At 46.9% G+C, this 18,355-nt stretch overlaps 1 protein-coding gene across 12 annotated transcripts in view; it reads left to right on the top strand.

Annotated features, from left to right (window-relative positions):
* Positions 1-18,355, top strand: part of LOC105483926 (serine/threonine kinase 32B) — a 408,729-nt gene that overhangs the window by 313,379 nt on the left and 76,995 nt on the right. For all 12 annotated transcript variants that reach the window (XM_071093883.1, XM_071093889.1, XM_071093886.1 and 9 more), the window contains exon 5: positions 3,761-3,798. In XM_071093883.1, coding sequence (XP_070949984.1) covers positions 3,761-3,798 — 38 coding nt within the window. The remainder of the gene's footprint in view (positions 1-3,760; positions 3,799-18,355) is intronic.

An 18,355-nucleotide genomic window follows, 5' to 3' on the forward strand; every position in this document is an offset into this window, starting at 1 on the left:
AGCTGGAGGAAACGGTCCTGAAACTGGCTAAACTAAAGGCTCTGCTAAGATGCTTTCCCCATAAAATGCTATTCTTATTAAATCTCAAGTGATTGAGATTCTCCATCTCCTCCACGCAGCTTTGCAGGCGTCTGTCCAGCAAGTCTCCTTTGAAAGAGACATAATTTGCTAAAGGCTCAAGAATCTGCCAGTCTGTCTCTGAGTTCTCCCCAGCTGTTTTTGAAAGAGCAATGACAGTCCCATCACTGTGACTTATTTCAGCACTTCTTCCACACTGCACTGGGACTGTGTGAAGCACTGAACAAATGTCATTGTACACTCAGCAACAGTGAGATGGCTGCTGCTGTGTTCCCATTTCCCAAATGAGGAAAATGAGGCTCAGAGTAAGTGGCCCAAGATCATATAGCTAGAGAATTAATTTTCTGTTGCTGTGCAGCTAATTACCACTAACTTAACAACTTAAAATAAGTTGTTATTTATTTTCCCTCCATTTCCATGGCCCAGGAGTCCAGGTGAGCTTAACTGGATCGTCTGCATAGGGTCTAACAAAACTACAATCCACATGCCCAGGCTGCACTCCTTTCTGGAACAGGGTGTGGGGTCCTCTCCCAGGCTCTTGTGGTTGTTGGCAGATTCAGCTCTTGTGGCTGCGGAACTGAGGTCCCGTTCTCTTGTAACACATAGGCCAGTGGTCATTCTTCCTCCCAGGGACACCTACATTCCCCGCCATGTGGCTGGCTCCCACATGGCAGCTCATGTCTTGAGCTCTCACTCCAGTCTGCCAAGACAGAGTCATACAATGTAATATAATCCCGGGACTGCCATCCCACCAACTTTGCCCTGTGACATAACCGAATTAACAGGATGACACCCATCACCTTTGTCAGCTTCCATGGCTAGAACCACATCACAGGCCAGATCATTTATTCTCTCATCCTCCTACTTCCTCATCTGCAAAATGAGAACTTGCTCACTAGATGGTACACAGCTGACCTTTTCTTGCCATTCAGTTGTCAACCCAATGTCACCTCTTCTTAAAGGTCTTCCTGAGCATCTACCAAAACTAGGGTCCCTCTATTAGTCTTTTTTCTAGACTCTGGTTTGCCTTCTTCACCTGCCCCAGTTTACAATCCTGCCATTGATTCCTGTGCCTTCTGGCCTGCCTCTCCTCCTAGAATGCAAGCTCCATTTGGCTGGGTCTGTCTTGTTCACGACATGTCCTTCGTGACCACAAAGGGGACACCCCGTAAATGCTTGAGATTGAACTCTGTGCTAAGAGCCAGCACAGAAGCAATGTGTGTTATGTATCAGGTATTTAATCCACACAGCAAAGGAAACTGAGGCAGAGGCAGGGATCATGCAGATAGTCCAGCTCATGGACTGAACTCTCCCAAACAGAACAGCCCCTTTCCTTGGCTCTGTGGGGTCTAGGAACCAAGCTGGGCACATCTGTGCCCCATTCTGTTCTCAGGATATGAGACACTGTGAGCCGGTGCAATGTGGATGTGGGGGTGCGGCCAGGCACTGGGCTTGTCCAAGGCCATGCTGTGGTTAGTGGGGCCCTAGCTGCCCTTTGAGGTTTGCCCTCCCCTCTATCAGCTCTCCTTCCACCGTGCCAGTTGTGTTAGGTTCCTGGGACTGCCACAGCAAATTACTGCAAAATTGGTGGCTTAAAACAGTACAAATTTATTCTCTCATGATTCTGGCCAGAAGTCCAAAATCAAAGTGGAGTCATGGCTGTGCTTATTCTGGAGGTTCAGGAGGGAATCCACTCCTGGCCTGTTGCAGCTCTGGGTGACTCCAGGCATTCCTGGTTTATGGCTGCATCACTCCAGTCTCTGCTTTCATCTCCCCATGGCCTTCTTCTCTCCTGTGTCTGCATCCAAGCCCTCCCCCTACTTTGCTCCTATAAAGACACGAGTCTTTAGAGTCCTCCCTAAATCCAAGATAATTCATCTCGAGATCCTTAAGTAATTGCCTCTGCAAAGACTCCATTTCCATATAGGGTCCCATTCTGAGGTTCTGGGTGGACATGAATTTTGGAGGGACACCATTCAACCCAGTACACCAGATCACATCTTCTTGGGTCTGTCATCCCACCCTCACCTCACCTGTGTCCTGACTCTAACTCTATCTTTAGGCTGTGGCCCTTGTAGGCATTTTGTAGCTCACATTCCCTGGGCCACAGCCACATCCTCCCTGGTCCCCACACCACACATTAAATCATCTCAGTCCCGGTGATACCTTAAGAGATAAAGCTTGAGCATTTGCTGCTGTGTTTTCATTCTTGACACGTATTTTCTTTTCTCTTTTCTCATCTTTTGTTGAGAAATCCTGCTGGGAGCCACCCTGGGCAGGGACCAAGCATTTGCTGACTTCATTCACAAGCACTTGACTCTAGGCCTTCTGCCTTTTGTTTTAGTTTTATAAGTTATCAAGTTCATCCCTCCCATGTGGCTCCATGTGTGTCTCTGCAGTAATCTCTTTGTTCACAGTGGAGGCTTTGTGACCTCGGCAGCAGGGGCCCACATACTCAGTGCTCCTCAGTACTCATGGGCTTGAAAAGTCACAATGAAAATAAAAATTTAAATGTATAGGTTAAGTGCTTCTTTCATCCCCAAACCCATAGGCATTGCATTGCATTACTACCAATTACCACAGTGTGTTTTCGGGTAGAGTTAATATTTGATAAACTCAGGAGCAGTTGCTCTTTATTTTGAAGAAAGCTATCATTAGTCTCAGTAGATTTGACATTTGTTATAAATGAGTGAAAATTTATGCATTTGTAAAATCTATGGTTTTAATGCAGAGCTTCACCAAGTGTGTACGCGTCAATAATAAGTAAGCTGGGGCTGAAGTTGTTCTTCTCTCACTTTCATTCTTCCATCCTTATACTTGGTAGTGTTTCACATGTGTCTACCACCGTGTCAGGCACTGTGCTAGGTACAGGCATGTAGACATAAAGAAAGCAAAGCCTCAGCCTTCAAAATGTTTCACTTGGAATTGAGAGGCCTTTTGTTCTAATGGTGATGTAGAGCAGAACTTTCAGAAACTCCTCAGCCCAGATTTTGCCCCATGTGTGTCACTATGTTACTCTTAAAAGAGGTCAGGAAACTTTCTCCATAAAGGGCCAGATAATCAACACTTGAGGCTTTGACGACCACGTTAATCTCTGTTGCATGTTCTTCTGTGTGTGCATGGGTGTGTGTGTGTGTATATGTTGTTTTGTTTTTACAGTGCTTTAAAGATGTTAAAGTGATTCTTAGCTCCCAGGCCATACAAAAACTGGCCCAGGGCTGGATTTGGCCAAGAGCCATAGTTTGCCCATCTCTGACCACGACAACTTCCAAACCCTCATTGAGCTCAAGTGGATGCCATGACACCTGCAGGGAGCCCTGGTGGGATGGCTCAGCTACCTCAGGGTGGGCAGGTGCCTCCCTTTGCTGGCACTGATCACATGCTCAGTGAGCAATCACTGCTGTTACCATTACAGCTGGAGCTGAGAGGCTAAAAATTAAGAATATTCAGGAAAAAAATATTCAAACAATCTACTTGCACTTCCAGGAAAGAGAAGAGGCGATAAGAACACAGGCATCCCATTATCTTACCAATTACTGTCACGCTCCCTGTCTGAGGCCTCAGGTCAGGGAGAGGTGAGCAGCCTGGGTGTTGCCAGCATTTGTCCTGATGTGGCGCTTGTGGATGTACTCATCTGTGGGCTCAGGAACCACATTGCCAGCTTCTTTGTTTTCTTTTACAGAGACATCAAGCCAGATAACATCCTGCTGGATGAACACGGTAAGCCTGCTATGAATCCTTTACAGGGACTCTCAGTGGAAAGTTTGAGGCACTGGGAAATGGTGCGGGGGTGCGGGGTTGGGTCTTGCTGAGTTGGACATTAGTATTGGCTAGAAACCTTCTCTTGTTTCAATCCTCGTGGATGAACATCTGTGTAAATTTCTGGTCCGTGTTCTGCCGTGGTAAGTTGAATCAAATTATTTAAAGTGTTCACATCGGAAGTCATTGCTGTTCGTATCCCTGTGTGAGGACGACAGAGCCGCCGTGAGGATGAGCATGGGGTCCTGGAGTTCCAACCCCAGCTCCGTCACCTATGAACGTGTGGCTTCAGAAGTCACCCACCTCTCTGAGCCTCAATGTAATTTTCTGTAAAATGGGGGAAAGGCCCCTCCCTTGCAGGGTGTTCATGGGGGTGAAATGAGAGTGCACACTCATTTCTAGCAAGCAGAGCTTAATACTTGATAATCCACTAAGCATTTACTCATCTATCGGCTATGTCAGGCTTCTCAAAATTTCCTTTATGTGCACACAGATCTTCTAGACATCTTCTCAAACTGACTTAGTAAGTCTGAGATGGGACTAGACTCTGCAAACTCCAGAGTCTGCAAAGCTCCCAGGTGGCTGATGCTACTGGTCCGTGGACCACACTTTGAGTAGCAAGGCACCAAGTCAATGGCTCTCTAACTCTGGCCTTACCAGAATTTTACCTGGGGGGACCTGGTAAAAATCAGAGGTCAGGCCTGGTCCTGCTTCAGCAAGCCTGGGCTCCTGTGTTCTGGATCAGAATTCTGGGGATGGGATGCCCAACAAAGTTTAAGAACCATGAGCCTAGGGCTCAGACCAAGAATGCTCAGTGGACTTGACAATACAATTGCGGCTAATGCCAACAGGAGCCTTATAGCCTTGAAAACTAAATTCACTGGCATTGCTTCAGGGGCCCGTCTCTCAGGGCCTAACACGGGGTTCGCTGGAGGGAGCAGGTGGGGATTCTTCTAAAGTAGGGATTATCATCCCTGCTGAGTCCTTCAGGGATGAATGAAGGGACGTTTTCTACATAGCTCTCCCGCCCTCCTTTCCCACCCCTGCAGACTGAGGTCATGGTTCTATCTAAGCTCCTCTCGAACCTTCCAGGTGCCATCAGCATAGCTTGGGGCATCCTCACCTCATAGTGTGCATCCCTATGTACAGGAGTGGTGGATGGGACCATTTGCATCTCTGCATCAGATGCTGGAACCAGACTAAGTGCTTTGGGGGCAGTAGGATTGAACTCACTGTGCTCCTGAATGGAAGGTCAGCAGTGGCCCCAAGATGCCTGGGGCATGGACAGAGCTGAGGATCCAAATCAAGCCTGGAAAGGAAGCAAAAGCAACGTCTCCAGTTTGTATCTAAAAGTCAGGATCTTCAGATGTGGCACTCAGCTGAGCCCCCAGCCAGCTGAGTGTCCTTGGGCCAGTGGCTGTGCCTCTGTGTCTCAGCCTTCCCAGCAGTGACGCAGAAGTAATCGACCCACCTTGCAGGGAGGTGAAAGTCTCGTCTCAGGTGAGACTCAAAGGTCAGCCACCCATCACAGTATGCAAGTGCTCGGGAAGGGGTAGGTAACTCGCCCTCTTCCTGTCCCCTTTCTCTGCTTAGGTCCAGGCAAGGTCAGATCACAGGAGCAGGGTAAAGAGGTGAGAAGACACAGAGGCTGGTTCTGCATGGCTGTCTGGAAAGCAGGGGTTTGCAAGACTGGGTTCCGGGCAGCAAGGCTCTGTCCTGTTGATTAAGAGAGACTGCTAGGGGGAGACTTCCAGGCCCTGCAAAGCGGTGCAGAAGCAAAATTCAAGCAGAAACATTAATAGCAATAAGCCAGCCATTGCACTGATGAGAAAACATGACACAGAGAGTATGGAGGTAACCCAGGACTGCCTGGCTTCATAGTTCTGGCTCCATACTCATAGCCCCTGGCCACAGCTCCCCTGAAGCTGCTGCACAAAAGATACAGGCAGGTGAGCTGCTCCCAGGTGGTGTCCCCTAGGTTTTCTCTTTCCTGTCTTTGGGATTTCCATCCATCCCATCCCACCTTCCTTTCTGCACCCATTCTCAGCCTCCACCTCAGCCTTTCCCACATTCTTTCTGGATCCTATTCTGCCCCCTTGAGCTCCTCATCTTTTGCCACCCCCTGCTTGGCCTTCACAGTGTCCCAGCCCTGCCTTCTGGCTATGCAGCACCCCACACACTCCCCAAGTGCCCCTGCATCCAGTCTTCTCTCTCTCCAGCCTCCCATTTCATCAAAAAGTCTCTGCTAGCTGGTGGGACTGAGCATTGAATATAATATTTCATACTAAGAGGTGACTGGCTGATAACCCTTCCCCCCTTCAACACTCAATGAGTGGCTTTGCAGGTGGTACCAAATATAAATTTAGGAGCAAGGAATTTCACTCAGAAAAAGAGGAGTCTCCTTTCTGGGGAGAGAAGGGAAAGAGGGGAGTCTATGCCCATGGCCCTCCTTTACCTGCTCTTCCAAGTGGAGAAGCTGATTGGCTTTTAGAGCAGAGCCTAAAGCTGGACATTCTTGCCTTTGTCTTTCCTTCAGTAAACAACTCTTGAGCACCTGCTGTGTGCCAGGTTCTGGATAACAGAAGGATGAACAAGGCAAATAGGGCCCAACGCTGGTGGGTTGCATGGTGTTGGGGAGATTGTGGGGAAGCTCAGAAGAGGTCAGGGGCAGAGGGTAAAGGGAAAGGTGTCTGCAGGGGTTGTCTTAGAGGCAGCCCCATGACAGTGGAATCCTAAAGGCATGACAAGGCCAAACAGAGGAAGGTTCCTGGATGGACAGGTGGTAGAGACGGTGGGGCAGAACTGCAGAAACAAGAGGGAAATGGCTGTTTGAGGAATACAACAGCAGTTTATTTTGTAGGATTTTAACATTTACAATTAATCTTATGCCTTCAAAGCCTTTACTATGACACATGACCTAGCCATAAGACGAGCAGTACAGTATGTGTTCCTAAATGAGTCCTAAGGGCACCCCATTTGTGGTGGCATCTACTTGTACCTTTTGTAAACTGCATGACAAAACCTTTCACAAACCAATAACTGTGTATTGCTATTTCAAGAGTTCCATCACTGGTTGCATTAAATACTTTCTCAGAGAACAAGTTGGTCAGTTGTGTTTCAAGTGAAATATAAACATAATTAAACAAATGCATTAATATTTTATTAATGATGTCCAAGATCTGCTAGTTACACAAAATCCAAGCATCTCTCACAAGCTTCTCTGCTCCCCTAGTGTCTTCCTTGCTTTCTGATCTTTCAGGGTTTTATGTCTTAGAATGGACATTTTAATTCTGCTCAGAGATTTGAGTTTTTGAGCCAGCTGCAAAAGCAGAGAGAGACCATGCATTGAGGTAAAGTAGAGTGAAAGAGAAGATACAGCACCTCAGAACAAGGCAGGGAAAAGAGCTGAGTTCATTTTAGGCTAAGGATCGTGAGATCAAGACAATGGGGAATTTAAAGACATAGAGGAAGGGAGAAGCAACTGAATTAATTTTCTGTTGGTACAATAAAGCTGAGTAATGAATAACCACATAGCTTAAATGGCATAAACAAAAAAACATCCATTTAGCTCACAGTATCCTGGGGTTGAGAGACTCTAGGCTGGGCTGGGCTGATCTTGGCTGGGCTTGCTCCTAAGACCAAGGTTGGGTAGGCAGTGCTGTTGATGTTGGCTAAACCCACTCCAATGTCTGAGGCTCAGCTGGCTGTCAGGCGATCCCCTCTGGCCTTGGCTGGCTCACTGGGTGACTCAGCCCAGCTCCTTGAGCTCATCCCCTGCAAGTTCATCTGCATGGTCTGCTCATGGCCATAGCAGCAGCAAGAGCAGGAGAGCCCAACCACTTAAACCTCCACCTGTGTCGTGTTTGCCACCAATGCAGGAGACAAAGCAAGTCACTTGGCCAAACCTAGAGTCTGAGGGAGAGGACACTGCAAAGGCACATGGCAATGGGGTGATCCAGAGAGGGGTGAAGAATTGAGGCCATTAATGCAGTTTTCTACCACGAGGGTGATGGAAGAGGCCAGTGGAAATGGAATGGATGGAGCCACATACACAGGCAGGTGGGCTAGTGCTTTCCACACAGGAGCTGGACTTCCCCAAAGGTGGGCAAGGAGAGAAGAGTGAGAGACAGAAGGAAAGAGGCTGTATTTTGCCCTTAAGTGCCACTGAGGGCTCTGGTTCAAAGATCATTGATGATGACAATGAAGAATGTAGTCCTCGTCCTCTTCTGTATTTGGGAAGTGGTTCGCTTGTTGCGAACTGGGCATTGTGCCCAGTGACCACAGGAGGCAGAGTCCCTGTGGCCAAGGACCTCATGGTCTGGGGTGGCTGTTCTCTGTCCTGGTGGCATGTCACCTGGGTCCCAAGGCCCCACCTCCAGAAGCTCTCATTTGATTCCTATACAGAACAGGGTGCTGAGTAGTGGGATCTTTTACTGTTCCCAGGTGGATCTAATCTGCAGCCAAGGCTGTGGGAGGAGTGGAAATGTAAACAGTTGATGATGACCCATTGGGGTCAAGGCCAGGACAGAGCAAGCATGGGGCTGTGGCCAGCAGGTCACTGAGGCCAGGAGAGTAGTGCAGGAGGGCTTCCTGGAGGAAGGGACATGTACATTGGATCCTGAATCATACTGGAGGTCAGTAGAGCCTTTGAGGGATGGCATTTCAGAGGTACACACTCATTTCTTGTGACTGTGGGACGGGCACAATGGGGTTCAGAAACCTGATCTGGATCTTCAGCAGCTGGCAATGCAGCAGCCATGTGGTCAGAGTGGATTTGTTTTCTTTATTGAATGATCCATGTCTTGTATTTTCTGGAGCCTTGCTAAACTGATTGACTGCCCTGCCCAGGGCTGGCCAATCCTAGAGCTGGTAAACAACTTGCCCTAAGGCATACTTTTCAGATATCAACCAACCAATCCAGAGCCATACCCCCAACACCTTCTTTATCTGCTGTCCTAGGAATTTTATGTTCCAGGCCCCTCCTCACCTCCCCTAATTCCCCCAGGTACCGGAAAACTAGAGACAGCCCCTAGAACCCAGAGTCCACTGAAATTTCTCAGACTAGTCAATCCTAAGCTTGCTAACCTTGCCTCCCCCATTCCTTCCCATGGAAACCACAATAAAGGCTCTGGCCCACATTTCCCCACTCCCCATCCTCCTGAGCGGCCCTGATGCTTCCCTGATGCTTCCCTGTCTCCCCTGCCCATGATGTGGCCTGCCCCCATTCTTGGGAACTGTAACAAACTATCAGTCATCTCCTGATCTGGTGACCTTATTGCACCTCAAATTTTCTGTTAATGTACTGTATTTTATAACACTCATTAACTGAACTCGTTTCAAAGAATTGCCTCCCCATCTGTTGCTAACATATTTGTTGATAAATGTGATGAGTGCTCCCCAAAATGGCCATGGCCAGCCATGTCGACACCCCCTTTTCTCTTGTCAAAACATTGTATGTGCTACCCCCAGCATGCCAGGAGGAAGAGACTACAGGAAACTAAAAACTTGGGCATGTACTGTTTATGAAACATCAGACGTGGGGATTGTAGCAGTTGAGAAGAAAGAGAAAGGAAGCCACTCATACAATTTGGAAGGCTGAGATGTTTCTGTTAAGCCTGAGGAGCCAATGGTGGATGTCTTGGAACCATATGGGTCCCAAGACTGTAAGAATAAGCACATAGTAATGCACTTTAAAGCTGTTCTGCGTCTCCTGAGGAAGATTGTAGTAAGATTCTTTCCAGTGAGCTGCCAGAAACGGGGCTTCTGCTGCAGCACTGTGCCAAGGGAGGGTGTTAAAGTCCTGAAGACATGGTATGTGAGACACTGAGGATGCCAGCAAATAGCCTCTGTATTTTCTAGGGCTACCATAATAAAGCCCCACAACTGACAGGCTTAAGCAGCAAAAACAATATTGTCTCACAGTTCTAGAGGCTGAAAGTTCAGGATCATGGTGTCAGCATGACCCTGCTTCCTCTGAAGTGGGTGGGGAAGGCTCCGCTCCAGGGCCGCCTTCTAGTTCTGGCAGCTTCTTGACTTGTGGTAGCATAACTCTGCTCTTCACATGGCATTCTCCTTGTGTGCATGTCAGCATCCAAATTTCTCCTTTTGATAAGGACACCAGTCATACTGGATTTGGGGCCCACCCCATTTCAATATGACTTCATCGTAATGAATGACATCTGTGATGACACTATTTCCAGATAAGGCCACATTCTGTGGTACTTGGAATTTGGACTTCGGTGTGTGAATTTTGGGGGGAAAAGGGACACAATTCAATTCATAACACCCCTGTCTTCTCTGTATGGGATTTTAACAATAAGAAATAAAACAAGAAAGTAACAGACAGAGACCAAGATATCACCCACATCCCTGAGAAAGGCTAGTAAGGGCTTCCCTAATAAGGGACCCAGACAGAGACAGATTCACCACCAAGTCCCCCCACCCACCCAGTATGGAGTGAGGGACTGCCCAAGTCAGACCAAGAGCTTGGAGGACCAGGAGAGAGGTCCCATTCCTGGTAAGAGGAACCTAGGGAGAGCCAAGCTAAGTAGGGCCAGTTTGCTCACCCTAAATTCACCCTTCACATAATCACTGCACCTCCCTTGGTGGGGGAGTGCTATGGCCTGAATGTTTGTGTCCCCCCAAAATTCAAAGGTTGAAACCCTAATCCCCAAGGTGATGGTGTTAGGAGGTGGAGCTGTGTTAGTCCATTCTCACACTGCTATGAAGAACTACCTGAGACTGGGTAATTTATGAAGAAAAGAGGTTTAATTGACTCACAATTCCACAGGCTGTTCAGGAAGCATGTCTAGGAAGACCTCAGGAAACTTATAATCGTGGCAGGAGGTGAAGGGGAAGCAAGCACATCTTCACATGGCTGGCAGGAGTTGGGGGAAGTGCTACACACTTTTATAAACAACCAGATCTTGTAAAAACTAATTCATTATTACAAGAACAGCAAAGGGGAAATCCACTGTTATGATCCAATTGCCTCCCACCAGGCCCCTCTTCCAACACTGAGGATTACAATTAGACATCAGATTTGGGCAGGAACACAGACAAACCATATTATTTCACCTCCAGCCCCTCCCAAATATCATGTTCTTCTCACATTTCAAAATACAATCATGCCTTCCCAACAGTCCCCCAAAGTCTTAACTCATTCCAGCATTAACTCGAAAGTCCAGAGTCTCATCTGAGATAAGACCAATCCCTTCCACCTATGAGCCTGTAAAATAAAAAACCGGTTAGTTACTTCCAAGATACAATGGGCATTACAGGCATTGGGTAAATACAACTGTTCCAAAAGGGGGAAATCAGCTAAAACAAAGGGGCTTCATGCAAGTCCAAAACCCAGCAGGAAAGTCATTAAAGCTTAAAGCTCAAAAATAATCTCCTTTGACTCCATGTCTCACATCCAGGTCACATTGATGCAAGGGGTGGGTTCCCAAGGCCTTGGGCATCTCTGGTTCTGTTGCTCTGCAGGGTACAGCCCCCTCAGCTGCTTTCACAGGTTGGCATTGAGTGCCTGTGGCTTTTCTAGGTACACAGTGCAAGCTATGGAGGATATATCATTCTGGGGTCTGGAGAATGATGGCCCTCTTCTCACAGCTCCATTAGGCAGTGCCTCAGTGGGGACTCCATATGGGAGCTCCAACCCCACTTTTCTCCTTCACACTTCCCTAGTGGAAGTTCTTGATGAGGGCTCCACCCCTGCAGCAGACTTCTACCTGGACATCCAGACATTTCCATACATCCTCTTAAATCTAGGTTGAGGCTCTCAAGCCTCAACTCTTACCCTAAGCACACCCACAGGTTTAACACCACATGGAAACTGCCAAGGCTTATGGCTTGCACCCTCTGGAGCAGCAGCCTGAGATGTATCTGGGGCCTTTTAGCCATGGCTGGAGCTGGAGTGGCTGGGATGCAGGGAGCAGTGTCTCAAAGTTAGGCAGGGCAGCAGGGCCCTGGACCTGGCAGCAAAACTAGTTTTTCCTTTAGGCTTCCAGGCCTCTGATGGGAGGGGCTGCTGCAAAGGTCTCTGGAATGCCTTTGAGGCATTTTCCCCATTGTCTTGGCTATTAACATTTGACTCCTTTTTACTTATGCAAATTTCTGCAGCCAGCTTGAATTCCTCCCAAGAAAATGGATTTTTCATTTCTACCACGTGGCCAGGCTGCATTTTCCAAACTTTTACATTCTGCCTCCCTTTTAAATACAAGTTCCACTTCCAGGTCAATTTTTTTACTCATGAATATAAGCATAGGCTGTTAGAGGCAGCCAGACCACATCTTCAACATCTTGCTGCTTAGAAGTTTCTTCTACCAGATGCCCTAAATCATCACTCTCTTCTACCAGATGCCTTAAATCATCACTCTCAAGTTCAAAATTCCACATATCTCTAGGGCCTCCAACCTCTTTGCTAATGCATAAGCAAAGTGACCTTTGCTCCACTTCCCAATAGGTTCCTCATCTCCATCTGACACCACCTCAGCCTGGACTTCATTGTTCATATCACTGTGCATTTTGGTCACAATTTAACAAGTCTTTGGTAAGTTTCAAACTTTCCCTCATCTTCATGTCTTCATCTGAGACCTCCACACTCTTCCAGCCTCTGCCAGTTACCCAGTTCCAAAGTCACTTACACATTTTCTGGAGTCTTTATAGCAATGCCTCACTCCTGGTACCAATTTTCTATATTAGTTTGTTGTCACACTGCTATAAAGAACTACCTTGAGACTGAGTAATTTATGAAGAAGAGGTTTAATTGACTCACAGTTCCATAGGCTGTACAGGAGTCATGGCTGGGGAGGCCTCAGGGAACTTATAGTCATGGTGGAAGCAGAAGGGGAAGCAAGCAAGACTTCATATGACTGGCAGGAGTTTGGGGGGTGGGGGAAGTACCACATACTTTTATAAACAGTCAGATCTTGTGAGAACTCACTCACTAGTACAAAAACAGCAAGGGAAAAATCCAACCCTATGATCCAATCACTTCCCACCAGGTCCCTCTTCCAACACTGGTGATTACATGAGATCTGGGTGAAGACACAGACCTAAACCATATCAGAGGCCTTTGAGAGGTGATTAGGTCGTGAGGGTGGATCCTTCATGAGTGGGATTAGTGCCCTTATTAAAAGGACCCCAGAAAGTTCCCTCACCCCTTCCACCATGTGAAAACACAGCAAGAAGTTGCTACCTCTGAACCAGGAAGCAGGCCCTTCACAGACACCAAATCTGTCAGGGCCTTCATCTTGGACTAGCCTCCAGAACTGTGAGAAACACATGTCTGTTGTTAATCAGTCTATGACATTCTGTTACAGCAGCCCAAATGGACTAAGATGGGGAATGAAGGAGTGGAAAGAAGCTAATAAGGTACTTAGGACAAATCATTCTGATATGGTTTGGATCTGTGTCCTCACCCAAATCTCATGTCAAATTGTAATCTCCAGTGTTGGAGGTGGGACCTGGTGGGAGGTGATGAGATCCTGGGGGTGTTCTCATGAATGAGTGAGTTCTTGTGAGTTCTGGTTGTTTAAAAGTGTGTAGCACCTTCCCACTCTCCCTCTTCCTCCTCCTTCATCCATGTGACTTTTCTGCCTCCCCTTTGCCTTCCATCATGATTGTACATTTTCTGAGGCCTCTCCAGAAGCCAAGGAGTTGCCACTATGCTTGCTGCACAGCCTGTAGAACCATGAGCCACCAATGATACCTCTTTTGTTTATAAATTACCTAGTCTCAGATATCCCTTTATAGCAATGCGAGAACAAACTAATGCATCCTTCTCATGGAAATTGAAAGTGAAGGACAGTCCTTCCCTCCTATATTCCTGCTACCACTGGGTCCAATTCCAGCTTGGCCTGGTAAGAATAATCTTAATTACCCACTGTTCCCAGGACAGTATTTGATACTGATCTGGAGAAACATGTGACCTAGCCCCTGGCTCCATGAGGCACACCTGTCTGGAAAAGAGCCCCATATGATGGAATGAGTTAGGAGCAGAGTAGGGGAAGCAGTGGTCTTGCCACCCCATGACCCAGGGTGGAGGCAGCGCCATCCCTGGGCAGCTGCCTATTCTCAGTTCATTTTGCCTGTCGGAGCTTCATTGCCCCCAAAAGACAATGGCTTAAAGAAGTAGGAAGACAAGAGGGCTTAGAGTGAAACCTACCTGGGGCTTGAATTCTGGCTCCAGGAGCTTGGATGAGAGGGTCACTTTCTCAACTGTTTACACCGTGGATGGCATGACTAGACAATGTTCAGACAGGCCCTACCCCAGCAAACTCCTTCATCTATTGAGATTGCTCTGCCCCAAAAAGTTGGCCTCTGTTTGGCTTTCACAAATTCTCACCTGAGTGCATCTCATCAGCAGAATCGAAATCTCGGCTAGAACCCTTGCTGCAAGAGAGTTAGAAAATGCATTTCCCCCTTCTGGCTCTTGTGATACAGGAGGTAGCAAAGAAAGGAGTGGGAGAGGATGCTAAGTGTGAGAATCTAGTGTCCAGCATGGCACCTCCTGGAGTCATTGCAAGGAGCACATCATAATAGGGAAAGTGTTGCAAAAACTTCTCCAAAATGTTACTAATTGTGATTAATATGATTCATAAAATCACATGCTCACTACAGTGAGATAGAAAGGAAGTGTATTAGGGAGCCTTGGCTCTGCAGCCCTAATGAACGTCAAAAGCTACTGGCTTGACATTAAGAACCATGGACCTAGAGAAATGGTGGAATAAAACTAAAAATTTCTGAGCTCTCTCAAAAGCCTTGGACTGGGTGCTTCCCATGCAGCATCAGCTCAAACTGGGGGCACATGCCTGGCAGGTTTTATGGAATCAAAGGGCATGGGGGCACCGGAATTAGCTGGGGATGGAAGTGTCCCTCCCAAATCTCAGCGAAGGAGTTCAGTAAAGCCCAGAAATGTTGCATTTCTTGTCACTGGTTGTTTTCCATTCTTCACCTGTGCATGGGAGCAGCCTGGAGCAGACAGATGATTTTTTTAAGGCCCTGCATTCCCACCCCACGACCAAGGTACAGAAGGAAGCCAAATTAAATGGAACAGAAAAAAAAAAAAAATCAAAGGCTCATTTTATTCTTTATCAGGCAAAGACACGTGCCGAAAACATAGTCTTCCTACCGTCATAAGCCAAAAGAAGCTTGGATAAGCTAGTACCATGGAATTTGATTGGGTTTCTTTTTCCCTTTTGCCATTGTCCTGTGATAAGTTTGCTGTGATCTCCATGAAGATAAATGGGAAGAAAAGAATAGTTCTATGTGGTGCCCAGAATGTTTGATCCTGTGTCCAGCAGCGGCAGCCAGTGTTACAATCAGTGCCCACAGCTCCAAAGTGCGATTATTATTAGCAGAGAGCCAGGGCTGCTGGAAATGGCCGGAGCCTACCAGGGGAGGGAGCTGCAGGGCCCACAGCCCTGATTCTCATCTCTTTTGGGCTTCCACTGCTTCTTTGAAGCAACCCCACTTTGACCTCTGGCTTAGGCATAATTTGGGTCCTGTAAACCAGCTGAGGTGGGGACAGATGTTCACCTGAGACTTACTCCAAATTCAAGAATGATGAAAGTGAAACAAGCCAGAGAATACTTGAAAGGAGACGACTGCTTGTAGATTCCCTTTCATCCTAACTCTTGGTCTTCCTTCCTCTAGAGGGAGCTATATTTGCACCCACTCCCAGGAATTTCTAGGGAAGCATGGCACCCATAAAAGTGTTCACAAAAGGAGCAAGGCCTGCCCCTACAAGCAGATGTTCTATTCTCCCAGGCTGTGGCCTTGGAGGTCCCAGTAAGACAGCCATACTAGGCTACAGCCAGGCTCAAATTCCTTTGATAAACACCACGTGGAGTTATTCCATCAGGTTGCTGCAGTCTTAAAAGTCAAGAGTTAAAATGGAATGTTGTCTATACTCCTGTGACTATTACGATATCCCTACGAACAATAAGGAATGAAGAAAGGTGATAGGATTCGACTGCCCCAAGGTCTCTTTCATTTCTGGATAGTTTACAAATAATAGAAATTTATTTCTCACAGTTCTGGAGGCTGGGAAGTTCAAGATCATGGGCAGATTCAGTGTCTGGTGAGGGCTGCTCTCAGCTTCCGAGTTGATATCTTGTAGTTGTGTCCTCACATGGCAGAAGATGGAAGATCAAAACAGTGAATGCAATGTGAGGCCTGTTTCATGAAGTGAATAATCCAATCACCTCCTAAGAGCCCCATCTCTTTTTTTTTTTTTTTTTTTTTTTTGAGATGGAGTCTCACTCTTATCGCCCAGGCTGAAGTGCAGTGGTGCGATCTCGGCTCACTGCAAGCTCCGCCTCCCAGGTTCATGCCAGCCATTCTCCTGCCTCAGCCTCCCAAGTAGCTGGGACTGCAGGCGCCTGCCACTATGCCTGGCTAATTTTTTGTATTTTTAGTAGAGATGGGGTTTCACCGTGTTCACCAGGATGGTCTCCATCTCCTGACCTTGTGATCCACCTGCCTCGGCCTCCCAAAGTGCTGGGATTACAGGCGTGAGCCACCGCCTGGCCAGGGCCGCATCTCTTAATGTAGTTGGCCCTCTGTATCCATGGGTTCAATTCAACCAACCGTGGATAAAAAATGGTCAAAAATAATTTTGTAGCAGACAAAAAATAACAATACAACAATAAAAAATAATACAAATACAAACAATATATGTAACTAAAAATAGCTACTTGCATAGTCTTTCCATTGTATTAGGCATTATCATTAATCCAGAGATGATTTAAAGTATGTGGGAGGTTGTATGCAGGTTAAATGAAGTACTAAGACATTTTATTTAAGAGGCTTGAGGTCCACAGATTAAGGTATTCCTGAGGTGTCCTGGAATCAGTTCTCCATGTGAATACTGAGGCATGACTGTAACTTATCACATCGGTGATTAAGTTTCAACATATGAATTTTGACAAATACATTTAAACCGTAGCAGGAGTCCTCACCAAGAACCCAACCATGCTGGCACCCTGATCTCAGACTACTGGCCTTCAGAACTGTGAGAAACAAATGTCTGTTGTTTAACTCACCCAGTTAAGGGCATTTTGTTGTAGCAACCCAAACTGACTAAGACTTAGAGATACCACTCTCTGTGGTAGTGCATTTCCTGGTATGAGCACAAAAACTAGAGTAGAAAATCAATAGTGTAAATTCTATCACTAGTCTATCAATAGTGTAAATTCTGGGGTCAGTTTTGAAGAATTAGTGGAAATCTACTAGGAAGTCAAGAGGGAAGAACATTCCAAGGGGTGTCAAAGGCTTGGAGATGAGATGCATTTCCATGTGTTCAAAGAAAGGAGAGATGCATGTCTGGAGTACAGGGTACGTAAACAGGCCTGGGAGCATGATTATTGATTATTGATACTCTATTAGCACTTGTATTAATGGGTCATACACAATGTCCTGGTCTCCTTCTCTTTGATTTTTGGATGTTTTCAGTTTATGGAAAGTAAACCAGTTCATATTTTCACATTTTATAGTAAACTTTCATTCTCCTGAGAAGGAACTCATAGGAAATCTTGTTGGGCACTGATTTTCACTTTCCTACATCTTCAGTCGCCCATTAGATGAGGCCCACTGGGAAGTCACAGCTTGTCAATTAGCACAGCCAGGGGAGAGCAGAAGTGGAATCCTGCTGTCTGTCATGCAGGATGTTGCCCACTGTGCCTGAATTCCTGGGTGAAAACAGCACGTCTCTTCCAGAGGATCCCTGAAGGCCAGGAGGTAACAAGGTGAGGACCCAGCTCTGTAGGAGGAGAGTGGGACAGGGGGAAAAGCCCCACTCTGGCTTCAGCACATATCAGCCTTGAGACCTTGGTCCTGACACTAGTGACTGGAACCTCAGGTTATTCTTCTGTAAAGACAAGGATAGTAATACCCTCCCCTCAGGACCACTTGAAGGATTAAGATGAGACTTGACATCGATCCCACACCAGTTATTAACCCTAAATAACAGTGGCTTAAAGGAACCAGGGGTTGCATTTTTCCCCCTCTTTATGAGTTTCCCTGCTTTGGTTCTTGCCCCTGTAATCCATTCACAGCAGCTGAAAGAGTATTCAAAATTGAGTCCGATCATATTGAAACCCTCTCACATGGAGTAAAAGCCACCATCCTCTCTCAGCCCAGAAGGCCTGACACATTTTTCCCTTCCCTTCCTGAGCTCCTTTCCCACTGCCTCCCTTTTTCTCCCTGGCATCTTTGCTGGCCCTTGTGTGCTGACAGTCCCCTCCACCAGCTGCCCTCTTCCTCCAGAGTTTTGAAACTGTGTTGACAGCTTGCTTTCCTCTTCTTCAGATCTTTGCTCAAATGTCATGTGTTCTCAGTCCCTAACCATCCTGTTTAGCCCTATAACTACCCCACAAGGCCCCTATTAATATTAGCCTCTTCTTACAGATGAGGAATCTGAGGCTTTCAGAGCTTAAATAACCTGTCTAAGTCACATAGCCATTAAGTGTCTGCATCAGTTGGGATACCACCAGTGGAAAGGAACAAAGAGCCC

Source organism: Macaca nemestrina, chromosome 3 (genome assembly GCF_043159975.1).
Source record: "Macaca nemestrina isolate mMacNem1 chromosome 3, mMacNem.hap1, whole genome shotgun sequence".
In the NCBI taxonomy this organism is placed as follows: Eukaryota; Metazoa; Chordata; class Mammalia; order Primates; family Cercopithecidae; genus Macaca; species Macaca nemestrina.